Source organism: Nansenia antarctica (genome assembly GCF_963989245.1).
Source record: "Nansenia antarctica genome assembly, chromosome: 13".
Lineage (NCBI taxonomy): Eukaryota > Metazoa > Chordata > Actinopteri > Argentiniformes > Microstomatidae > Nansenia > Nansenia antarctica.
In genome coordinates, this window is record NC_137683.1 from 20,880,712 (window position 1) to 20,904,947 (window position 24,236).

The window sequence follows — 24,236 nt, forward strand, 5'->3', positions numbered from 1 at the left end:
TGTGTGTGTGTCAAGTCTTCCCTGCGGTTGGTGACAGTAATGTGATAGACAGTTGCAGAGGCATGCCAGACCATGTCAGGTGTAATTAGATTATCTGAGCTGTGAGGATCCATCATCTTCACACAGTTACAGCCTGGTGCACACACACACACTCACACACCCACAGAAATGCGCACGCACGCACAGACACACACACAGACACACACACACACACACACTTGGGAGGGCAAAATGGCAGGCATATGTAAGATAATTCTTTAAGAAATTAAGGAAATCTCTTACACTACACATCCAGTATGTGTGTGTGTGTGTGTGTGTGTGAGTGCGTGCGTACGTGCGATGCCTGCCTCGCCAGCGACAGTGAATCTCAGAGCCTAGTGGAACTCGGTCGATGACATCACACAGATGACACAGTGCTTCTAGAATAGAACCCTGCCTCATCCCTGGATCAGGTTCAGAACCTGAGGAGGAGAGAACGTTCTGGAACTCCAGCGGTACCAGGATGGAACACATACACTGATGATCTAACAGCAGCTAAGACTAGACACAGAGAGAGAGATAGAGAGAGAGAGAGAGATAGAGAGTGGAGGAGAGGGAGAAACAGAGAGAGGCAGAGAGAGAGAGAGGGAGAGACTTGGGGTGGAGGAGAGTGAGAGAGAGCAAACGTGAGTGCCAACTCCTCCCTCCACACAGAAGCACTTAGCTGAGAAACAGGGAGGAGATGGAGAGATAGTGAGAAGGGGGGAGGGAGAGAGAGAGAACAGGGGAGGGACAGATAGAGGGGGGGGGCAGAAGAAGAGATAGAGAGGGGGGGTAGAGAGAGATCAAGAGAGATATAGAGGGGGGAGGGAGAGACAGATATAGAGTGGGGAGGAGAGAGAGAGAGAGAGATGGGTGGAGGAGAGGAAGAGAGCAAACGTTGAGCTGTGCCAACTCCTCCACCCACACAGACACGATTAGCTGAGGGGGAGGGAGGGGGAGAGACAGAGAGAGAGAGGGGGGAGGAGAGACAGAGAGAGAGACGGAGAGAAAGAGGGGGAAAGAGAGAGAGGGGGGGGAGAGAGAGAGACAGAGAGACAGGCAGTGAGTCACCCCCACACAGAGGCACTTAGCTGATATTAAATTCAGCCATGACATCATCTCAGAGTGCCTCGCTGACCATCGCCATTCAGCCATGACATCATCTCAGCAGAGGGAGTGATGTCATTGCCACGGTGTTCTAAGGACAGGAAGGAGCCGTCATCCTATTCTGGAGTTCTGCTGCTTCCTCTGATCAGGTACACTGGGCTATGGAGTTCACTGTGTACGTGGTGTGAGTGCTGTACATCAGTCACACCTGTGTGTTGGTATTTGAGAATGTAACACACACACACATGCACACATGCACACACACACACACACACACACACACACTTGTTCATGTGAGGATGTGTACGCAATGCCTGCAATGCAGCTTCAATAAACACACACACTCTTTGGATGTTTTTTTTCTCAGAACTTGCCATGTTGTATATAATAAGGTACATGTACATTTCAGGCTGTCTTTGTGCTCACAGTAAAGAAGACAGAACATATCCAGTATCTGTCTCTCATCCCCTCTGAACTACACATACACACACACACGCATGCATGCACACACACGCACACATGTACGCACACACACACACACACAATGTCCTCAACGCACTCAAGTTCTCCACCTAATTTAGGCTTCTGTCCCCAACTGATGTAATGAAACATGAGATACTTTTACTTACAAAAACATACTCAGGAAATCAACAGGGAAGAGTACAAAAAGGAAATTAAATGAAAAAAAAGAAAGAAATCAAAACATTTGATAAATAAAAGATAGCATTTTTATAAAATAAAGTTTGATAATCCACATCTTTTTTTATACAGCAGTAATATTAACAGGTTTAGTTCTCTTTTTTTTTTTTTATACGACAGAGTAATATTTTTTAGTAACAATAGTAGAACAGGTATGGTGATAGCGACGTAACATTCTGCACTGCACGCGGTTGCCGTGACAATCGGCTGTTGCCATGGAGAGAGTTGCGTTACTGGGTCGTTCAGTGACACGGTGTCTTTGGAAATCGTGTGTAAGCCATCAGGAAAACTCTGTCTCCCGCCCCGACAACCCCAACAACATGAATGATCGATCCCATGGATCAACTGACTGATTGATTTGACAGATTAATGACATCACTTATAATGACCCCCCCCCAATTCCCAAACCCCAAGCATCCCACCCATCCCCCCTTCCCTCCCCCCATCCCCTCCTCCCCCCATCCCCCCCTCCCACACACCCCCTTCCCCCCTCACTAACAGTTCCTTGGGAATCGGTCGGTCGGTCGGTCGGTCTATCGGTATTCGGCGGTTACTCAGCATGGCCCATCGCCACGGCGACGTCGGCCGGGTTCTCGTGCGTTTGGGGGGGGGGGGGGGGGGGGGTGTAGGGTTGGGCGGCAGCCATAGTCGGAGCCTCCGCGCGGCTAGTCCTCGGCCAGCGCGTGCCACTTAGCGATCTGGCGGCGGGGGTGGTCGCAGATCTCCCTCCAGTGCTCCCCGGGGGTCCCGGCGGCGGAGGTGCCCAGGACCAAGCGCCCGAGGACGGGGTTGGGGGAGCGGGTGTCCCCCCCCCGCTCTGAGTCCAGCAGCAGCAGCTCCACGCTGGCGTCTCTCAGGCCCTCCTCCGACGGCACGTCGAACACGAACAGCTCGTTGAACACGGGGTTGGGGGAGCTCTTCTTCACGTGGGTCTTCTTCTTACACACGCGCTTCTTCCCCTGGAAGAAGTTGACCTTGACGTAGGGTTCTGGAGAGGGGGGGGTGGGGGGGGCGGATAGGGGAAGGGTGGAGAGAGGGGGGGTGGGAGTGCGGAGAAGAGAGGGAAGGAGGTGAAAAGGAGGTTGATAGCGGAGAAGAGAGAGAGAGAGAGAGAGAGAGAGAGAGAGAGAAAGAGAATTAATATGGCAGCCCAAGTCTGAAAATATCCCATGGTTGTGGTGTTGGATCGATGGTGCGGTGGATACAGGGTTAGGGTGATGGAGGCTGCTGGGAGGGGAACAGAGTAAACACATTCTGCTCTCCGCTGACACTTTCTCTGCCTCCACAGTAGTCCTGGTACAGCAGGATAGAATTACTTTAGCCTGCTGTGTGTGTGTGTGTGTGTGTGTGTGTGCGTGTGGTGTGTGCGTGTGGTGTGTGCGTGTGTGGTGTGCGTGTGTGGTGTGCGTGTGTGCGTGCGTGTGTGCGTGCATGTGTGCGTGCGTGTCGTTATGACCCATATAACAGTAAGTGGGCTGAATCACTGGATGAAATCACTGCAGCCTCGCGAATGACCTCTGTAAGGAGTCGTGAAGGGTGGTTGACTCGTCACTTGGAAAACAAAGAGGAAAACAGTGGCAGTTTGTTCTCCAAGTGGCAGTTGGTTTTCAAGGTGAGAACCCTATTCAGAGAGCACCTCGTATACCCTGTGTTCTTTACCTCTACTGTTGTTACCCAGTTGAGCGCACAAGCTTTTTTGTTTCTTCTCAAAGTCGTTTAGTTTTTTCCAGGCGGGGCTACTCCTCACGAGAGAGCGATTCCAAAACACCTCAGCTACATTTGTATTCTACTGTTAGGGCCGAGGTAGGGGGTCTACCTGAGTGAATGTTGTTGTTGTTGTTGTTAGTCTAGTGTAGAGGTAGGGGGTCTACCTGAGTGTCTGTTGTTGTTGTTGTGGTTGTTGTTGTTGTTGTTGTTGTTGTTGTTATTAGTCTAGGGTAGAGATAGGGGGTTTACCTGAGTGTCTGTTGTTGTTAGTCTAGGGTAGAGATAGGGGGTTTACCTGAGGTTCTGGTGTTGTCGGTCTTGGGCAGGTGACGGGCCTTCAGAACCACCACGGTCAGGGTGCTGGTAGTGGACTGGTAACACAGAGACAACAGCAGGTCCCCTCGACCTGCGCTCCGCTACAAGAGGAGGAGGGGGGGGGAGTAAAAGATAAGTACATTCAAAGATCGGAATTCCATAAATTTTCACCATAACCTAATATCTATGAACCCTACAGGGTTCTCCCTGTGTCACCTTGTCCGCTTGGCTCTGCCACTATCTAAACGTCAGAGTAACTCTCTTTGATCGTCAATGACATTGTTGTGAAAATCGAAATTGACTGCTCATAAACTGTTATGTTCCTCAAGTAATTCAGCGCCTTTCAGCAGTTGGTTATAGCGACAGAGGGCGCTCAGGACGTACGGAGCGTTGGCGAATCCTCCTAACTTTGTTACAGCTGTCAAACGAAACAGTGAAAATACCACCGCTCATCCGTGATCAGACTTAGCTGGAGGTGCTGGAGCTGACGAGTATCAAATAGACAATCTGCACAAAAAAATCATTGTTTATTGCGAGCTTTCGGTCATGTGCAGATGTTGCTTTTTTGCACTTTACAGCTGTCAAACAAAAGTCACATGACCAAATGAATACAGGCCGCAGTGCGGAGCAGCTTTATGAAAAATCAACGCTTTAGCGTTATTTTGACATGAACGCACGAGTCAGTTTTGATCATGCAACCGAGCGCCATCTTGCTCGTTAATCCTGAGGAGAGATGATGTCACGTTATTATCAGCTGCCACTGCTAGTGCCAGTGTCAGTTCTTCCTCCCCCTTGTCTTCCTCATATGAACTGTTCATCAGTGTCAGCTGGGATGTCCCCTTTGTCACGTTCACACCCTCTCCACTACCCAGAAGCCTTCGCTGCACTGGCACAGACACAGACACAGACACAGACACCTCGGAATGGCTCCGTGTCCGTGATAGGGTCTCACGGCTTTACGCCTCGTTACCATGGCAATAAATCGGCAGATTACCCCACCCCCCCGACTCGCGGCAAATCCGACTCACGTGTTTGATCTCCTCCAGAAAAAATATATTTATACAGAGATTTTGGTTGAGGACTGGACGTGTGGGAAAAGCTCTGATGTCATTTCAGCCTGTAGAATATAGTGATACGGGCGGGGCATATGGAATATAGTGATAGGGGCGGGGCATATGGAATATAGTGATAGGAGCGGGGCATATGGAATATAGTGATACGGGCGGGGCATATAGAATATAGTGATAGGGGCGGGGCATATGGAATATAGTGATAGGGGCGGGGCATATAGAATATAGTGATAGGGGCGGGGCATATGGAATATAGTGATAGGGGTGGGGCATATGGAATATAGTGATAGGGGTGGGGCATATGGAATATAGTAATAGGGGCGGGGCATATAGAATATAGTGATAGGGGCGGGGCATATGGAATATAGTGATAGGGGTGGGGCATATGGAATATAGTAATAGGGGCGGGGCATATAGAATATAGTGATAGGGGTGGGGCATATGGAATATAGTGATAGGGGTGGGGCATATGGAATATAGTGATAGGGGCGGGGCATATGGAATACAGTGATAGGGGCGGGGCATATAGAATATAGTGATAGGGGCGGGGCATATGGAATACAGTGATAGGGGCGGGGCATATAGAATATAGTGATAGGGGCGGGGCATATGGAATACAGTGATAGGGGCGGGGCATATAGAATATAGTGATAGGGGCGGGGCATATGGAATATAGTGATAGGGGTGGGGCATATGGAATATAGTGATAGGGGCGGGGCATATGGAATATAGTGATAGGGGTGGGGCATATGGAATATAGGGATAGGGGCGGGGCATATGAAATATAGTGATAGGGGTGGGGCATATGGAATATAGTGATAGGGGCGGGGCATATGAAATACAGTGATAGGGGCGGGGCATATGGAATACAGTGATAGGGGCGGGGCATATAGAATATAGTGATAGGGGTGGGGCATATGGAATATAGTGATAGGGGCGGGGCATATGGAATATAGTGATAGGGGCGGGGCATATGAAATACAGTGATAGGGGCGGGGCATATGGAATACAGTGATAGGGGCGGGGCATATGGAATACAGTGATAGGGGCGGGGCATATAGAATATAGTGATAGGGGTGGGGCATATGGAATATAGTGATAGGGGCGGGGCATATGGAATATAGTGATAGGGGTGGGGCATATGGAATACAGTGATAGGGGCGGGGCATATGGAATATAGTGATAGGGGTGGGGCATATGGAATATAGTGATAGGGGTGGGGCATATGGAATATAGTGATAGGGGCGGGGCATATGAAATACAGTGATAGGGGCGGGGCATATGGAATACAGTGATAGGGGCGGGGCATATGGAATATAGTGATAGGGGTGGGGCATATATGGAATATAGTGATAGGGGCATATGAAATATAGTGATAGGGATGGGCCATATGGAATATAGTGATAGGGGCGGGGCATATGAAATATAGTGATAGGGGTGGGGTATATAGAATATAGTGATAGGGGCGGGGCATATAGAATATAGTGATAGGGGCGGGGCATATAGAATATAGTGATAGGGGCGGGGCATATAGAATATAGTGATAGGGGCGGAGCATATGGTGTGCGTCGCAAAAAATAAGGCATTTCTGCTTGGATGTAAATTAGCATTCTAGAATTCACATTTACAGTGTAAACTGTCCCTGTCAACTAAATTGCTAAATGATAAATAAATACATGAATAGATACATTCGTATCAATGGGTGTAAAAACAAAGACAAAGATAGATAGACAGACAGACTGATTGACCGACCGACCGACCTGCAGGCAGGCAGGCAGGGAGGCATCTATAATATTATTATATATATTAAATATTATATAAAGAATAAAAAAATAAAATCCCAAACAAAATAAATATAGACATATTTAGACACAAATATACATCTGATTGGATGGAGAGATAGGGGATGGAGAGATAGGGGATGGAGAGATATGGGATGGATGGAGAGAGAAAGAGGAGAGAAAGCTGGAACTAAACTGTACTAACAAAGAAATAGATTCCAATCTGTTGTTTAAAAGCATCCGTTACTGTATATGGTCTATTTATAGTTACTCCAATAGTATATACAGTATACTATTTCTGCTGTAGCATGAAGCAGAGAGATACCGTAGCTACACATGCACTTGGGATCAAAGTCCTCTACAAATCTGAAAACACCATTAGCTGCAAATGGTTTCTTGGATCGTAGATTGTATGAATTCTCTCAAATGACTGCCAACGCACACACACACACACACACACACACACACACACACACACACACACAAGCGCACACACAAGCGCACACACAAGCGCACACACTCACAACACACACACACAGAAGCCATTTCCTGCCTCCGCTGTGCTGTGTGACTTGTCCCCAGGGGGCCCTAGCCAGAGAGAGGGGCGCTGGCTACTGCTGCCACACACACACACGCACACACACACACACACACACACACTCAGCCCACAGGATATTGATCTACTCTGGTGCCGCAGCGGGAACACACACGCACACACGCACGCTTGTACGCACACACACACGCATGCACACACACATGCACACACAGGCGCTTGCACGCACACACGCACACACACACACACACACAGACACAGCCCCTTCTGCTCTCAGACGACATGCATATACTCCTGAGAGACTAACCCAGCCACACAGAGGTCACACTACAAAGAGAACCAACACCCTCCTCTGTTACACTGGACAGACTGGGCTCTGTTTCTGCCTCTCTGTCTCTGTCTCTCTCTCTCTCTCTCTCTCTCTCTCTCTCTCTCTCTCTCTCTCTCTCTCTCCCTGTCTGTCTCTGTCTCTCTCTCTCTCTCTCCCTGTCTGTCTCTGTCTATCTGTCTCTCTCTCTCTCTCTGTCCCTGTCTGTCTCTGTCTCTCTCTCTCTCCCTGTCTCTCTCTGTCTGTCTCTCTCTCCCTGTCTCTCTCTGTCTGTCTCTCTCTCTCTCTCTCTCTCTGTCTGTCTGTCTCTCTGTCTCTCTGTCTCTCTGTCTCTTTCTCTCTCCCTGTTTGTCTCTCTCTCTCTCTCCCTTTCTGTCTCTGTCTCTCTCTCTCTCTCTCTCTCTCTCCCTGTCTGTCTCTGTCTCTTTACAACAATCAAAATAAAAACTATGACAAACACAGACACACACACACACACACACACACACACACACACTCACACACACTCACACACAACCACCCGCCCCGTGTCTAGAACACAACACACACTCTGGATCCTGCACTATTGTCTTACCATTGTCTTTTTTTCCCATTCATGATTTGTATTATCATAAATGTATTGGATGTACAAACATCCATTGTCTCAGCTTAGAATAACTACAGACCTAATCGCAATGCCATCACCATGTTCATTCGTGGAGGCTGGTGGGGATAGAAATCGGAGGACGGGCTCATCGTAGCATTCCTCATCCATTCCATGTGTTACACTGAGTCCGTCCTCCGATTTCTACCTCCACCAGCCTCACCTGATATAAATGTACTGTATTATTGCCTTCAGAGCCACGACCACTACAATGACACAGAACAGGAGAACCCTTTCACTAACCGAACACTCTGGGTTGCATTTCTCAGTGCGATAAAGAAGCTATCGCTTCTCAGTCCGTTCAACACTGTAGCAGCAGAACTACAATAGAGCAACAAAGGAACCGAGGAAGAGACCCAGCCCAACTCCATATTCCTCCCCCCCCTCCCCACCCCACCCCCCGCCCCTCAGACCAAACACTTTGTCAACCCCACCCATTTCCTCATTGTACTACTACTAGTACTAATATCTTTGTCTCTATAGCCCTGCAGACAGACACAGCCACAGCCCCCCCCCCCAGCCACAGCCCCCCCCCCCTTAGACCAAACACTTTCCCTGTCAACCCCACCCATTTCCTCAGTGTACTACTAGTTCTAATTTGTCTCTATAGCCCTGCAGACAGACACAGCCCAACTCCACAGCCCCACCGCTCCTCAGACCAAACACTTTCTCTGTCAACCACACCCATTTACTCATTGTACTACTATTTCTACCTCCACCAGCCTCCAATACCTTTGTCTCTATAAGCCTGCAGACAGACACAGACACAGACCACCCTCCACCCCCCACCTCTTCTCACCTCCAGCCCCCCAATCTAACACTACTACCCCTATTATAGTACTACTACTAATCTGTCTGTAGTCTGTACACCACTGCAGACAGACACAGCCCATTCCAGTACACAAAACCAATTTGGTGCAAATGGTCTCTGGGTTCGTAGATGTATAAATTCTCTCAAATGACTGCTGGCACACACACACACACACACACACAACTGATGCTCAGATATCAGTAGAGATCTATAATGACTCCGCCTTACGAGGTCTGGTAATACTGCTGTTACCTGATAGCACTAATGGACTGCAGGGCCATGTCACAGTAGGCCTGCTCTTATTGTTGCATCCTAACTACGGGAGGCTGTATTAATATGTGTAATATGTTATCATATTACTGTAGACAAGTCCCCCCACCGGGACTGAGCTGTCCTCTCATAAGAACACGCCATCCTCATCAGAACACAGCTTTTTATACCCTAGTCGTGACGCCGTAGAGCTAACACAGACAGACAGTTTCCTGCGTGCCCTGGTTGAAAGAAGAGCCGGAAGAGTTGAGAGTTATGGAGATGGTGGTGTTGATGATGATGATGATGATGATGACAATGATGATGATGAGGATGAGGATGAGGATGAGGATGATGATGATGATGATGATGATGATGATGACGATGATACTTTAACTGTACATAGCTCATAACTGTATATACGCCTAAACCAGCGTACATGCCTTACCGTACCTATCACTATCATCGTCATGTTTTTTTAGATCATGTTCTTATATTACTATTTCCAGATGCTAAACTGCATTTTGTTGTATAGTACTTGGATTCTGCAATGACAATAACATTTGATCTAATCCAATCTAATCGATTGATGATGATGATGATGATGATGAAGTAGAAGAGCAAAGCAGGGGGAGCTTCTCTTACCCTGACGTTCTTCTTGATGATCTCGCGGCTCATGAGGACACGCCCTTCGGACAGGTCGATCCCGGCCAACGGCACGAGGGTCTCCCCGATGACCTCGTCGCGGGAGAACCTGTCGAAACTCAGCACCATGAAGTGGAGCGACAGCTCCGACACCCGGGCCATGGAGATGCCGTAGAAGCTGAACGTCTCGTCGAAGGCCGGGTCCAGGGTCTTCCTCAGCACGCGGGTCTTGACACGGTGCTTCTTCTCGGGCAGCAGGGTCAGCTTGATGTAGGGGTCGGAGGTCAGCGACTGCTCGTCGGTGGGCGTCAGGCCGTGGGCCTCCTTGATGTGGACCACGAAGGCCTTCTTCTCCGAGTTATACTCCAGGGAGAAGAAGAGGGTGCCCAGCCGGCCGTCACGTTCCCTCTCCTGGGGCTTGTCCACCGCCGGGGTGGGGGCCTGGCTGGAGAGGGTGCTGGATGGGGAGGCCAGGGTGAGGGCCAGTTCCTTCCCCCCTTGTTGGGTGAAGCCGGGATGGGGGGAGGGCAGGTCCAGGTCTGGGGAGCTGCGGACCTTGGTCTGGGAGCCGGAGCCGGAGCCGGAGTTGGAGTTGGGTGGTTTGGTGAAGTTCCCGTTCAGGTCTCGTTTCTCCAGGTCCAGATGGAGCGATGGTCTGCCCCCTGTTGGACTGGGGGTGGTGTTGCAGTTCCCGTTCACGTCTGTCTTGCTGTCGGTGACAGTGGCGGCGGCAAACTTCTTTTTGCCGCTGAGGCTCTCCGGGTAGATGTCGACACCTTTGAGCATGTGCACGAACTTGTAGGGCGGTGTCTTCTGGGTCTTGGTGTTCTTCCTCTGGCAGCAGATCCAGGCAAAGATGGAGACACTGAAGACCAGGCCGAACACACTCACCACGGCAACGCTCACTGGCACCTCCGCTACAGCGAGAGAGGGAGGGAGGGGAGGGAAGGAGACAAACAAAAATAAGCAACATGTGAGTAAATCATCATATCAGTTCTGTTTACCAGTACCTGTGTGTGTGTGTGTGTGTGTGTGTGTGTGTGTGTGTGTGTGTGTGTGTGAGAGAGAGAGAGAGAGAGAGAGCATTGTGTCATCTCCTCCGCCCAGTCAGAGTGTTCCTCTGATGTTGTGGCTTCCTCTGGCCTGGATTTTAGGGGTCTCTGGCCTGGTTTTTAGGGGTCTACGGTTAGGCTATTGTTTATAGCACAGCCTGCCCATCTGAACCTGTAGGCTGACTCAGGCCAACAATCACCGATTTTTTTAAACGATTCAGTCTGGCCTGTGATTTTGAACTGACTGAGGCTGATGGAGGTAGAAATCGGAGGACGGGCTCCTTGTAATGCATGCGTGGGTGACACCCCTCCTGACTCCGTCCTGTGCATTACAATGAGGCGGTCCTCCGATGTCTACCTCCACCAGCCTCCCCTGGCGGTGCTGCTGCTGTTGCGTCGGAAAACCTAGTCCCTCTGTCTGACTGACGGACTGACGCACTCCTGTCTGACTCAGCCCGAGGACAACAGCGTCATCTCTAATGACTCACTCTGATGACAGGCTGATCAAGGCCAACACATGGCAGGCTGCTGTAGCAGGATGCACATGAACTGACCTAGGATCCTGTCTTATTATTTTTGTTACTTATGCCATGTACTACTGTCGCTTTTTTTTAAATCTTGAATTATGCCTATTGCCTTATGTCTTATGCTGCAATGTCAGGAACCGAAGCCTAAGAATTTTACTATCTTACACTTGTGTAATAATGTGACGTAAAAATAAACTTGAACTTGTCAATATCATAGACTCATCCACGCATTGCAATGACATACAGAAATGTGTTACATATATTACATATTAACCATTTAGCAGATGCTTTTATCCAAAGCGACTTGCAATTAGATATTACAAGGACAGTCTCCGTGGAGTAACACAAGGGCACACTAGTGGTGGTGTTCCCAGATGGGATTTGAACTCATGACCTTCTGATCACCAGTCCAAATCACTATACACTACGCCATCACTACCCAAATGTGCTATATCAATGAGGCTGGATTAGTTTAGTTTTTGGGGGATTTGATAGATCTACAGCACAGGGGCGCTTTATCTTTTATGAGATGCGTTTGTTGCCACGCAACCACGGTAAAAACGTTACATTTACTTTTTTATTTTATTTAGCAGACGCCTTTATCCAAAGTGACTTACAACAAAGAGATGTGTCTAAGTAAGTGAATCATCTATCCATCAGTCATCATAGTAAAAACAATTCTATGCTAGGACCAGGGGCCACTAGCAGTCACAATGCTAGAAGAAGGAAGAATTACTTATTTTCTTTGTATTTAAAGTAGAAAAACTGTACAGGGGGGTAGTGGGGGGTGAAGAGGTCTTTAGGAGGGATGGTCAAGATGTAGCCTGAAGAGATGGGTCTTTAGTCTACGGTGGAAGATAGTTTACAGGCCAGCAGCATAGAGGAGGTCTATAATTAGGGATTTAAGGCTATAAGAAGGGAACAGATGTCTTCTGATGCCTTGTTTCAGGCTGATATATAATAATAAGAATTATTATTATTATTATTATTATTGTTATTGTTATTATTATTAGTGTTGTTATTGTTATTATTGTTGTTAATAATAATAATAATAATTATTATTATATTGTTGTTGTTATTGTTGTTGTTCTTATTATTATATAACATACACCATTTAGTTGATGGTTTTATCCAAAGCTACCTACATTGCAGTGCGTGCACACATTTTTCAGTATATATAATCCCAGCGAGAATTGAACCCCCAACCTAAGCGTTGTTAGTGCCATTCTCTACCAACTGACCCACAGAGGACCACATGATATAAAACAACAACAAAGACAAAGCGAAAAAGCCGTATTAGTCGACTGTCATAGTACTAGGCCTATATATACATCCCAAATTATCATCACAGTTGATAGTAATAGTTGTTCATTCGCGCTTCATTAGTAGGCACCCCCTCCCACCCCTCCAAATGTAGATTTATATCTAAAGTGTGCCAAGGCAACTCCACTGACGCCCCCCCCCCCCCCCCGACACACACACACACTCAGTCACACATACGCCCTCATTCTCCCGCAGTGAAAATATAGTCCTCTGGAGATGATGCTGGAAATTTCCTACAGTGAAGGGGTGCTTTATCTGTCTGTAAAGGGGACCCATTGGAACTGCACTCAGACACGGACGCACGGACGCACGCAGACACACACACACACACACACACACACACACACACACACACACACACACACATGTGAGAGCCACTCAGATCTGTTATGTAGCCAAAGACCTCTGAAACAAGAAGACTTGTTGGTTCCTAAGGACCACGTCGAAGCACAGGCTATGATTTAAATCAGCACAATAAAATAACAATACCAACAAGTCTGCGCATGGCAATATGAGAATGTGTGTGTGTGTGTGTGTGTGGGGGGGGGGGGGGGGGCAATTCACAATAGCCAATAGCGGGGAACGGACAGATGGACGCACCGACGGGTGGCTGGGTAGCTAGCGAGCCCTTTACCTGCTGGATACTACCGACCAAAACACACACACACACACACACACACACACACACACACACACGTACACAAAAACAGGTGCTTCTTTGCTAGTACTCTCACTCCCTCCTCGACCTCCCACTCACACAAGCCTCATATGATTTTACTATAATAAAATATTTCTTTTATTCCATTTTGGGTTTATTTTGAGGCAGGATTCACCATATTTGCACCCAATGAACTCCAGCTCTTTACTCACCGAACTGCGTTTCCTCCCCAGCCACCATCGGAGCCATGTTTGCGCTCCCTAGCGCTGTCCAAGGTGCTGAAACGGCGTCGCTTATTCTTCTGCTTTATTCCAGCGCTCCTCGCACTCCACTCGAAATCAGTCTCTCCGTATCTCAACGTAATCTCTGCGACAGCGAATAGCTCGTTGTTTTTGACAGTGATCAATTATGAATAGGTTTGTTTTCTTTTCAATTATTGATAAACGCAGTGTTCTTTTCAGAAGACGTGTTCACACTGTGTATCTTTTCTCTTCCCAGCGCGTGTCGCACCCTGCTCGTGTTTGTTACTCTGCGCTATGAGCGTCTCTGGGGCGGCACCACCCCTCTCCCCCCTCACTCCTCACTCCTCACCCCCTCCCTCACCCTTCTCTCTCCCAGCCCCCTCCCTCACCCTTCTCTCTCCCAGCCCCCTCCCTCACCCTTCTCTCTCCCAGCCCCCTGCCTGCTGACGCAGTTGTGACGAAGACTCGCTCTGAAATCACTGCCTCGGTGAAACGGCGCAACAAGCCCGTCAATGTCCCTGACTGACCGCTTACTTATGAAAGGAGCATTCAGACCCGTGTGTGTGTGTGTGTGTGTGTGTGTGTGTGTGTGCGTGTGATTGTGTGTGTGTGTGTGTGTGTGTGTGTATGTGTGTGTGTGTGTGTGTGTGTGTATGTGTGTCTGAGTGCAGTGTTTTTTTCCCCAGACCTATTGGTCACCCTCATATCTATATATAGGTGTATATATAGGTTACCACCCTCTCTGAGACGAGACGGGCCTTATGAGCCTCTCCTCCCATGGAACACTAGCAGGTGACTCTGACAGTGTGGGGGGGGTGGGGGGCACTCACTCACCTTACAACCAATCAGATATCGTAAACCTATGGCTCTTTCTACAATTGATGAAAGGATTTCCCTTGGAGGATATGCGTTAGGAGCCTACCCCCTGGTTAAGCTACCACCACCAGCACCCACTCTGGCAGCCAGTACTACGGGTCTGCTAACCAAGGTTGCTGGGCTGGCGCTGTTGTCAGAGAACCTGGAAGTGGTTTAGAGTCTGGTGGAGTTATACTGACCCCTGCTGTTGAAACAAGAGAACACAGAGGGTTCTTTTTTTGTGTTTACCTTTTTGAGAGGACTTGGTTTTTAAGGATAGTCTATGGAAGTTTAGTTGCTAATTGTTCACTTTGTATGTTTAGCTTGAGTGTGGATTCCAAGACAACTCAAAAACATTCACCTCAGGTTTAATCTGACAGTAGTATTGATTGATTGTAGGCTTGTGGTTTTTCATAAAACAACATTTTGAAATGGTGTTCATGTAAACTGATGTTAACACAAGTTAATTGGATGAATAAGAATAATCCTATTCATTTGAATTACATAATATGATAACATCACAACAACAACAACACACCTCACACAAAATACAGCAACATTATTACAAATGTACATTGAAATGTAGGGTTGCTTTAAACTACTATGGGCATAGTCCAAACAGTTGAATGGCCCTTAATGGCACAGCTGGTTAACTAAGTGTTTGAGCAAACGGTCACGTGTGTCAGCCAATCAGAGGTTGCCAGTTTAAGGCTGCTCAGTTGGAGCAACTCGATTGCAGGGCTGCTGTTTGCAACAACTTGATGTCTGTGTTACTAAACCAAGCTTGGACTTGAATGTGTGTATGTGAATGTGTATGTGTATGTGTTCTATATCGTGGAGCTCCGCCCCATAGGGGAGCTCTGCTCCTATTGGTTTACCCGCTACCTAAAGTAGCCAATGACTGAATTTTTCAATGTCTGCGCCCGCCTGGGGTGCTATATAAAGGGGCGTCCTTCGCTCCCTCATTCTCCCAAAAAGTTCAGCACGGGTTTATATCTGAAGACTGAGAAGGACGACTACTAAGACTGGAGGACCCGCCAGACTTTTCCCTTCAAGATGGATCGTCCGCCGCCTATGGAGAAGTTCCTCCGGGACGCCTGCCGCTGCGACTTCCAAGCAGCGGAGGACACTTTTCAGCGGAGGAGACTTTTCCCTTCAGCGATGGATCGTCCGCCGCCGACCACGAAGAAGTTCCTCCGGGACACCTGCCGCTGCGATTTTCTAGCAGCGGAGGACAAGCAAGAACGGCGTTCTGGGCAGGCACCTCCCCAAGTAGGGATGGTCCCGCCCGCTCAGCCGGCCCTGACATCACGCCGCCCTCACCCAACTGAGTGGTCGGTACCGGTGTCAGAATCAGAAAGCTCTGATGAGAGCGAGCGGCAGGTAGAGCACGTGCTCCCCGCCCTCGCCCCCCCATCACTCCGCCACGACTTCCAGGGCCTCCTGGAAGCTGCGGCAGGTGTGTTGGCAATTCCCCGTCCCGCCTCCCCTCCCCCAACGGAGTCCTTCTGGGAGAAGGACCTGTTTTACGGGAAAAGGGCGAAGCGACAGGACCAACCTCCTAACGCTGTCCTCCCGGGCTTAGATAAGTTCGTGGAGGACAAGTGGGGAGAACCACTCACAGGCAGGGCGCCGGTGAAGGTTTTCTTGCCCTTTACCAGAGTGGAGGGGCTCGCAGAGGGGATGACCAACGGCTCCCCGCCGCTCGAACCAGCGCTAGCCGCCTACTTGGTACCGGGGTCCAGCGCCTGGTCGGTGCCTAACAAACCTATGCCGCCCAACCAGCGTGACAGGTTTAACGCCACCCTGGTAGACAAGAGCTACGCTCTCGGTGCGCAGGCGGCGGCAGCGGCGAATAACATCGCCGTGTTTAACGCCGCCATTGCGAAAATCACCACAGACCGACCCTACGGTTTGTCTGCAGCGGAGACGGTGCTTCTGAGCAAGCTCAGTGCCGCGACGATGTACCTGGCCCAGGGCGTCGCGGTTTGTGGGGGTCGCCTGATGGCAAACGCGGTGGTGCAGCAGCGACAGATGTGGCTGTCTCTCACCACCATGACCGGGGCGGACCGGATGGCCCTACTGAATGCTCCAATAGAGAGACAAGGGCTATTCGGTCCCGCCATGGACACCTTGACGGTGCGCCTGGCCGCGATGGAGGAGGCTAAGAGGCACCTTGCCAGCCACCTCCCCCTCCAGCGACCCTCCACCTCTTCTTCCGCCGTGGTGACGACTAGACCGTCAACGGCTGCGAAACGGAGGTTTCGGTGTGATGCGGCACTGGCTCCACCTCTACAGACGGAGCCATGCCCCACTCGGCATCCCCAGCCCCCGCCGCTGACCACTGGGAGGGCCCGCTACGGCCCCCCACGGCAGCGTGGCCCGGTTTCACTGGCGGAGGGGTCGGTAATGACCCCACCACCGGTTTCCTCTTCATGGCTGCTACCTCATAAAGAGGTAAAAGAAGGAAAATCCCCACCTTACTTTTTCAGTAAAGGTGATTTTCCCATGTTATCTACCGGAGCGGAGACCCGCCTGCCTTGTCGGAGCGTGGTCCAATCGCTACCGGTTAGAAACGAAGCGGAGACTGGCCCAGCGTACCAGCGTGTGGCCAGCTCTCTGCCTAACAGACTTACCCCTATCACGACACAAACAGGGTTAAACACCCCTGTCTGTAGCCGTATAGAGGGATCGTTATTTACATCAATAACCCCTCCATGTCTATCAGGATCTGGCCCAGCTCATGAGCGTGCGGCCGGTTCTTTGATTATCAGACATCATAAACCTGCGTCAATAAAGGGCATTGTTACACATAGCAAACACTCTTTACAGACGGCAGCCCATCCCTTTCGAAATGACCCCACCTTGGGCTGTGCCACCTCCTCGGTGTGCAGCGGCGGCTGGGGTCATACAGAAATTCAAGCTTTTTCTGTCGACTGCACCACAACAGACGGCCCAGCCGCTGTCGTTGCGTTATGCAGAATGGCTAGAGGGGGCAGGTATTCTGTCGGGCTGGCTGGACAGGACATTGAGGAGGGGATATGCACTACAGTTCATTCAGCCTCCTCTGCCCTTCAGGGGCGTGAGAGAGACTGTTTTGTCCTGCCCGATAAAAACACGTGCGCTCCAGGAGGAGATTACGAATCTCCTAACAAAGGGCGCAGTGACATTGGTTCCGAGGGACCAGTGGGACATGAGATGGTACTCCCCGTATTTCCTTGTTCCAAAGAATTCGGGAGACATGAGACCCATACTAGATTTCAGGGTCCTCAACGAGAGAGTGGCGAAACGCCCCTTTCGTAGATACCTGAGGGTCGCGTATTTCGTGTGCCAATCACAGAGTGGCACAGGAAACTCCTACGTTTTGCTTTCCAAGGGAAGGTTTACGAGTACACGCGCCTGCCCTTCGGGTGCACGCTTGCTCCTCGTTTTTTCTCCAAATGCGTGCAGACAGCACTCGAACCACTGAGGCGAAACGAGATACGCATATTAGCATATCTCGACGACCTACTGGTCTTGGCCCAATGCCCAAATCGAGCCATTCGGGACGCAACCTCACTGGTGCAGCACCTCACTCAGCTGGGGTTAGCTGTAAACTGGACAGAGAGTGCTCCGTGGCCGGCTCAACAGTTTTCCTATCTAGGCATTCAGTTGGATACTGCCGAGATGAGGGCCAGTTTATCGGCACCACGGAGAGCGACACTGATGTCAGCTCTCCGGGTGTGTCGAGTGACAAATACAATCACCGCTCTGTCAAGGATGTCCTTACTAGGACTGATGTCTGCTGCCCATGTAGTGGTCCCCTTAGGCCTGTTACACATGCGCAGACTGCAGAGGTGGTTCGCACGACTGCGACGGGTTCCAGTGAGACGCCGTCGCAAGTTGATTGTAATACAGAGATCGGTCAAAACCGACCTGAGCTACTGGAGAGACCCGCGCGTCATCGCGCGCGGAGTCGCCTGAGTTCGCTGAAAGCTCTCCACATTCCAGGTCTGCTCAACGAATGCGTCACGGACGAATGCGCAGTGTCACCTTTGGTTCTCCCTGCGCGAACAGGACAACCCGCCATTGGGAGTCGATACATTCGCACTCCACCCATGGCCGAGGGTCCTGTTATACGCGTTCCCACCCCTGACATCTATCCTCCCACTGTTGGCACGAGTGAGGTCAGAGAGGCTAGAGTTAATTCTTGTAGCCCCGGACCGTCCCGGAGCCCCGTGGTTTCCGGAACTGATGGAGATGTTGGTAGAGGGCCCATGGCCCATACCTCATCGACAAGATGCACTCTCTCAAGCCGGAGGCTTGGTGAAGGGGCCGCCTATGAGGGGGGGCCCCTCATGGCCTGGTTACTGAGAGGGATTTTTAGAACGCAGGGGTCTGACAGACGCGGTCATTCAGACCATTCAGAGTGCGCGCGCGCAATCCACTGCAAAGGGATATGCGGCGCGCTGGCGAGTTTTACACAGTGGTGTGAGGGACAGGACGTTGACCCTGTCTGTTGTCGGGTCGAAACGTTCTTGTGCTTCTTACAGTCGCTGTTGACAAGGGATTGGCGGCGGGAACTATTAAAGTTTACGCGGCTGCCATCTCAGCTTGTCATGAGGGTTTTGCGACAACGACACTGGTTTTTCAGTCATTCGCTGGTTTAGCGTTTTTTGACTGGAGTGTGTAGGCTTAGACGCCCTCATAGGACTCTAATGCCAAAATGGGACCTGTCGATTGTGCTAGAGGCGCTGTGCGTGCCCCCATTCGAACCCATTGTCACTGTGTCGTTGCGTTGTATTGTCTCTCAAGACGAGTCTACTCCTCGCCTTGACTACGGCTGAGCGAGTGAGTGATTTGTGCGCTCTCTCGTCACGGGCAGATTGTTTGATCATATCTGATGACGAAACAAAAGCTGTATTACGCCCTAACCCGGATTTTATCCCTACGGTTAATCGTGGGTTTAGGGTTCAGAGCTGTGCTCTGAGCGCCTTTTTTTCCTCCTCCTCACGACGGAGAGAGGGAGAGGCGTTTTACATTGTATTGTCCGGTGCGCGCGTTGGCACAATATGTGAAGCGCGAGGCAGGACTGAGATCTTCTCCCCCGCTTCTGATCTGCTATGGCGGACAGAAAGCCGGGACACCACTCTCGAAGCAGAGGCTGTCCCTTTGGATTTGCGAGGCTATTAGCCTCGCATACGAATCGAAGGGGCAGCCCGTGCCGACTGGCATTCGGGCTCATTCCACCAGGGGCATGGCCGCATCAGTGGCCATTCTCAGGGGAGTGGGAGTGGAGGAGATATGTGTGGCGGCGTCTTGGTCCTGTCTGTCTCTCTGTTTGTTTGTGTGTGTGTGTGTGTGTGTGTGTGTGTGTGTGTGTGTGTGTGGCCACTGACGGTAGAAGTCTTAATTCAGACGTGCTGCCCCTGAGCCTCTCTGACAGCTGGGTAACTCCATGCTCAGTCAGAGAGAGAGAGCTCAGTGAGAGAGCGAGCTCAGGGAGAGAGAGAGAGATCAGTCAGAGAGAGAGAGATCAGTCAGAGAGAGAGAGATCAGTCAGAGAGAGAGAGATCAGGGAGAACCTTTCAGCCCAGCAGAGAAAAGGACACAGTCAGAGTCAGTCAGAGGCGTGAGGCTCAGGTCTGCTGCAGCATTACTGGAAATTAGCCTTGGATGTTGTTTCTGCTCTGAGCTCCCAGAGGCCGGATCAATGCCTGTGTGTGTGTGTGTGTGTGTGTGTGTGTGTGTGTGTGTGTGTGTGTGTGTGTGGTGTGTGTGTGTGTGTGGTGTGTGTGTGTGTGTATGGTGTGTGTGTGTGGTGTGTGTGTGTGTGTGTGGTGTGTGTGTGTGTGTATGGTGTGTATATATGTGTGTGTTGTGTGTATATGTATGTGTGTATGTATGTATGGTGTGTATGTATGTGTGTATGGTGTGTATGTATGTGTGTATGTATGTGTGTATGTATGTGTGTATGGTGTGTGTGTGTGTTTGTGTATATATATGTGTGTGTGTGTGTGTGTAGTATTGTACTAGTTTAGTATTGTACTAGTTTACTAGTGTACTAGTTTAGTATTGTGTTAGTTTAGTATTGTACTAGTTTAGTATTGTACTAGTTTACTAGTGTACTAGTTTAGTATTGTACTAGTTTAGTATTGTACTAGTTTAATATTGAACTAGTTTAGTATTGAACTAGTTTAGTATTGAACTAGTTTAGTATGGTACGACTAAGACAGAATGTACAGAACTAGTAACTCCCTACAGGAGGGAAACATTAGAAATGAGACAAGTTCAATCAGTAATAAAAACATTTATTAAAGAATTATATCTGTATATTTTTAAAATGGTATACTGTTTTTATCTATGTCGTCGTCCCCCCCCCCCCACACACACACACACACAGTGTCTGAACAGTGCTCTGAAGATGGAGGGTTTTGAGTCGTCTCTGAAGCTTCCAGACAAGGTCCTGACGTTCATGAGGGACCACCCTCTTATGGAGAACAGCGTTACCTCAGCGCCCCTGGTGGTGCGGAGGGGAATCACATACACCAAACTCGCTGTCACTCTCAGCAGCGTCGCCAACGGTAACCAGAACAACGCAGCCGTGCTCCACCTGGGCACAGGTAAGAGGGGGGGGAGGGGGGGAGGGAGAGAGAGTGAGGAGAGAAAGGAGCATGGGATGGATGAGAAAGGGATAAAGGAATGGATAATGGATATGGATATTATTTTCATGATATGTTGTCATGGAGTTAACATGTTTGTGTGTGTGTGTGTGTGTGTGTGTGTGTGTTTGTGTCTGTGTGCATTTGTGTGTGTGTGTGTGTGTGTGTGTGTAACAGACCGTGGGGAGCTACATAGAGTGGCGGTCGTAGGCCAGAACACAACCTTGCTCCAGGAGATCCCTCTGTTCACGGCTCAGGAACCTGTCAACAACATCCTGCTACACAAGGTGACACACAAACACACACACACACACACACACACACACACACACACACACACACACAGATAGATAGACACAGACATAGACCTGTAAAAACCTTTTGCGTACACTATTACTATTACACTACTACTGTCCTAAAACTCATCAATCTCTCCCTCTCTCCCCCTCTCTCCCCCCCCCCCCCTGCTCTCAGGGTCAGGTTCTGGTGGGGACCCCCCTCTCCCTGGCGCGTGTAGGGGCAGAGGGGTGCAGTCTGTACCCCAGCTGTGAGGTGTGTGCACGGGCCGCACCCCTTGGGTGTGTGTGGGGGGCCAAGGAGGGAGCCTGCGGCCCAAGACTGACCGGGTGAGTAGACACACACACACTTGCACACACTCACATACTCACACACACACACACACACACACAGAGACATGCATACAGAGACACACACACACACACACACACCAGAGAGACATGCATACAGAGACACACACCCACAACCACACACACACACACACACACACACACCTGTTGATGGACTCGTGTCTCCTCTGGTGTAGGCGGGGCGAGGGGGAGGAGCCAGAGGATGCTCTGAGACAGTGTGACAGTGGAGAGGGTGAGTCTCTGACACAAGTCTGTTTGACCAATCAAAATGAACACGTCAACAATGACACAGGACTGGCCACCCGGCCAGGGTACTGTCTCACTGCATGATGCTGAACTACAACTCTTCTCTTTTCCCTCTCACCACCTCTCCCTTCAACCCACCCCACCCCTCCCCTCACCCCCCCCACCCCTCCCCTCACCCCCCCCCCCCCCCCCCCAACAGGACGTTGCTCCCCTGCCCTGCGTGAGCTGCGTGTCTCCGTGGGTCTGCGTGTCCTCCTGCCCTGCGTCCGGGTGTCCCCCCTCCCCTGCGTCTGGGACCACCCCCCCCACAGACACACCCGCCAGCACCACTCTGACCTGGAGGTCACCGTCACACCAGAGAGCCTGGGGACCTACACCTGTGTCTGCCAGGTAAGGCACACGCACACGCACACACACACACACACACACACGCAAACACACACACACACACACGCGCGCACCCACACACGCACATGCACACGCACACACACGCACACACACACACACACGCACACGCATGTACACACACACATATACACGTACACACACACACACAACCACAGGTACCGACGTGAATAAGCATGATGTGCAATGCGACGATAACCACTACTCCTCTCTCTCTCCCTCTCTCTCTCTCTCTTTCTTTCTCTCTCTCTCTCTTCCCTCTCTCCCTTGGCCAGGAGGGTGTGTCCGGGGGCAGAGAGGCCCCGCCCTGCCCTAGAGCGGCCTATCAGCTGACCCTGGAGGGTCCCAGTGCCGGGGGAGCCATGGCGCCAGCCGGAGGGCGCCACCTGCTGGCCGTCTACATCCTCTGCTTCGGCGCCGGCGTGCTGCTCGGAGGCTTCCTCCTCTACTTCCTTTCATCCCGCCGACGAGGCCGGGGGGCCGGCCGCTCGCACCCCGACCACTCCCTCTCCTCCGAGAAGGGGCGGGACCTCCTGGGGACCTCCTCGGCCACGCCCCAGTCCCCCAGCAGCGCCAGCCTGCTCTCCGAGGGCTTCCCGCTGACGGAGAAGAGGAACGGGACGCCGTTCGCCAACAACGGCGGCGGCGGCGGCCACCACCGCAGCAACTACGGCGGCCACCTGGTCCACGGCAACGCCCTCGGCCTCGGCCTCGGCAACGGCGGTTACGCCGACTACGCCAACCGCGACACCGGCGTGCCGAAGCTCGACCTGTCCCCGGAGCTGGACGACGAGAGGAGGGGTGAGAGGAGCGAGAGGGGGAGGCCCGAGGGAGGGGAGAGGGGAGAGGGAGGGGTGGGGGAGGAGGAGGACGAGGGACTGGGGGAGGGCCTCGGGGAGGGACTCGGGGACGTGACGAAGGGCTTGGAGGAGGACCTCGCCGGGCTTCCCGTGTTTAAGTCCCCGGCACCACTGGCCCAGTGTGAGGAGAGCTCCATATGACACGCGGGGAACATGGACCCAACATGGCTGAGGCGTGACACACAGGGACTAACTTCACTACTACAGACTGGACATGGGAGGCACATGGTACAAACCAGAGAGACGTGTGAGAGAGATTTGGGGGTGAAAACCAGGGTTCTCAAGGTTCAAAGGTTATGGTGTGAACTTCTCACTGAATGTCCCATACTGCTGAACAGCAGCGTGGAGAGAGAGAGACCAGTGATGCACACACACACACACACACACACACACACACACACACTCTCTCTCTATCTCTCTCACTCTGTTTCTTTCTAGTCTCACTAGTCCTGGGCATGATGGCGGGAGAGGTCAGGGAGAGGTCAACCTTCAGGCCTGTTATTAACTACGGCTGAGGAACTCTGGATCTCTCAGATGAACTTCCCTGGCTGTGACTGAGCTGTGACAGAGGTCAAACACAGGGTCAGGAAGTCAATAAGGTCAAAGGTCATGATATGGAGGATATCATATATATATATATGGTTAATATAGAGACTTGAACAGGAGATTGAGATGGAAGTGCTGGAATTCCCTGACTGGGGAAAACTGATAAGAATTCTGTTTGGAGGAATTGTGCATGGAGGAATTGTGCATGTATCTTCAGTGTCAGCCTCTGTCACGACTGTGGAGCTGGACAGCAGCCATGTTGCTCTCTGACTGAGGAGTTTGAATCCAAATGTGACGTTGTATGT

General features: G+C 50.8%; 2 protein-coding genes across 2 annotated transcripts; one reads left to right on the top strand and one right to left on the bottom strand.

Annotated features, from left to right (window-relative positions):
• Positions 1–2,492: 2,492 nt before the first annotated feature.
• syt4 (synaptotagmin IV) lies at positions 2,493–13,738 on the bottom strand (the record flags this gene model as incomplete). Its single annotated transcript, XM_080543760.1, has 4 exons — positions 2,493–2,815; positions 3,830–3,950; positions 9,930–10,846; positions 13,702–13,738. The coding sequence occupies 4 exons, from the start codon at positions 13,736–13,738 to the stop codon at positions 2,493–2,495; spliced, it is 1,398 nt and encodes a 465-aa protein (XP_080399886.1).
• A 2,531-nt stretch (positions 13,739–16,269) lies between these two features.
• LOC308169402 (semaphorin-4F-like) lies at positions 16,270–23,900 on the top strand (the record flags this gene model as incomplete). Its single annotated transcript, XM_080544085.1, has 8 exons — positions 16,270–16,395; positions 20,969–21,188; positions 21,405–21,514; positions 21,702–21,853; positions 22,051–22,106; positions 22,320–22,510; positions 22,801–23,326; positions 23,824–23,900. The coding sequence occupies 8 exons, from the start codon at positions 16,270–16,272 to the stop codon at positions 23,898–23,900; spliced, it is 1,458 nt and encodes a 485-aa protein (XP_080400211.1).
• Between the last annotated feature and the right edge of the window lie 336 nt (positions 23,901–24,236).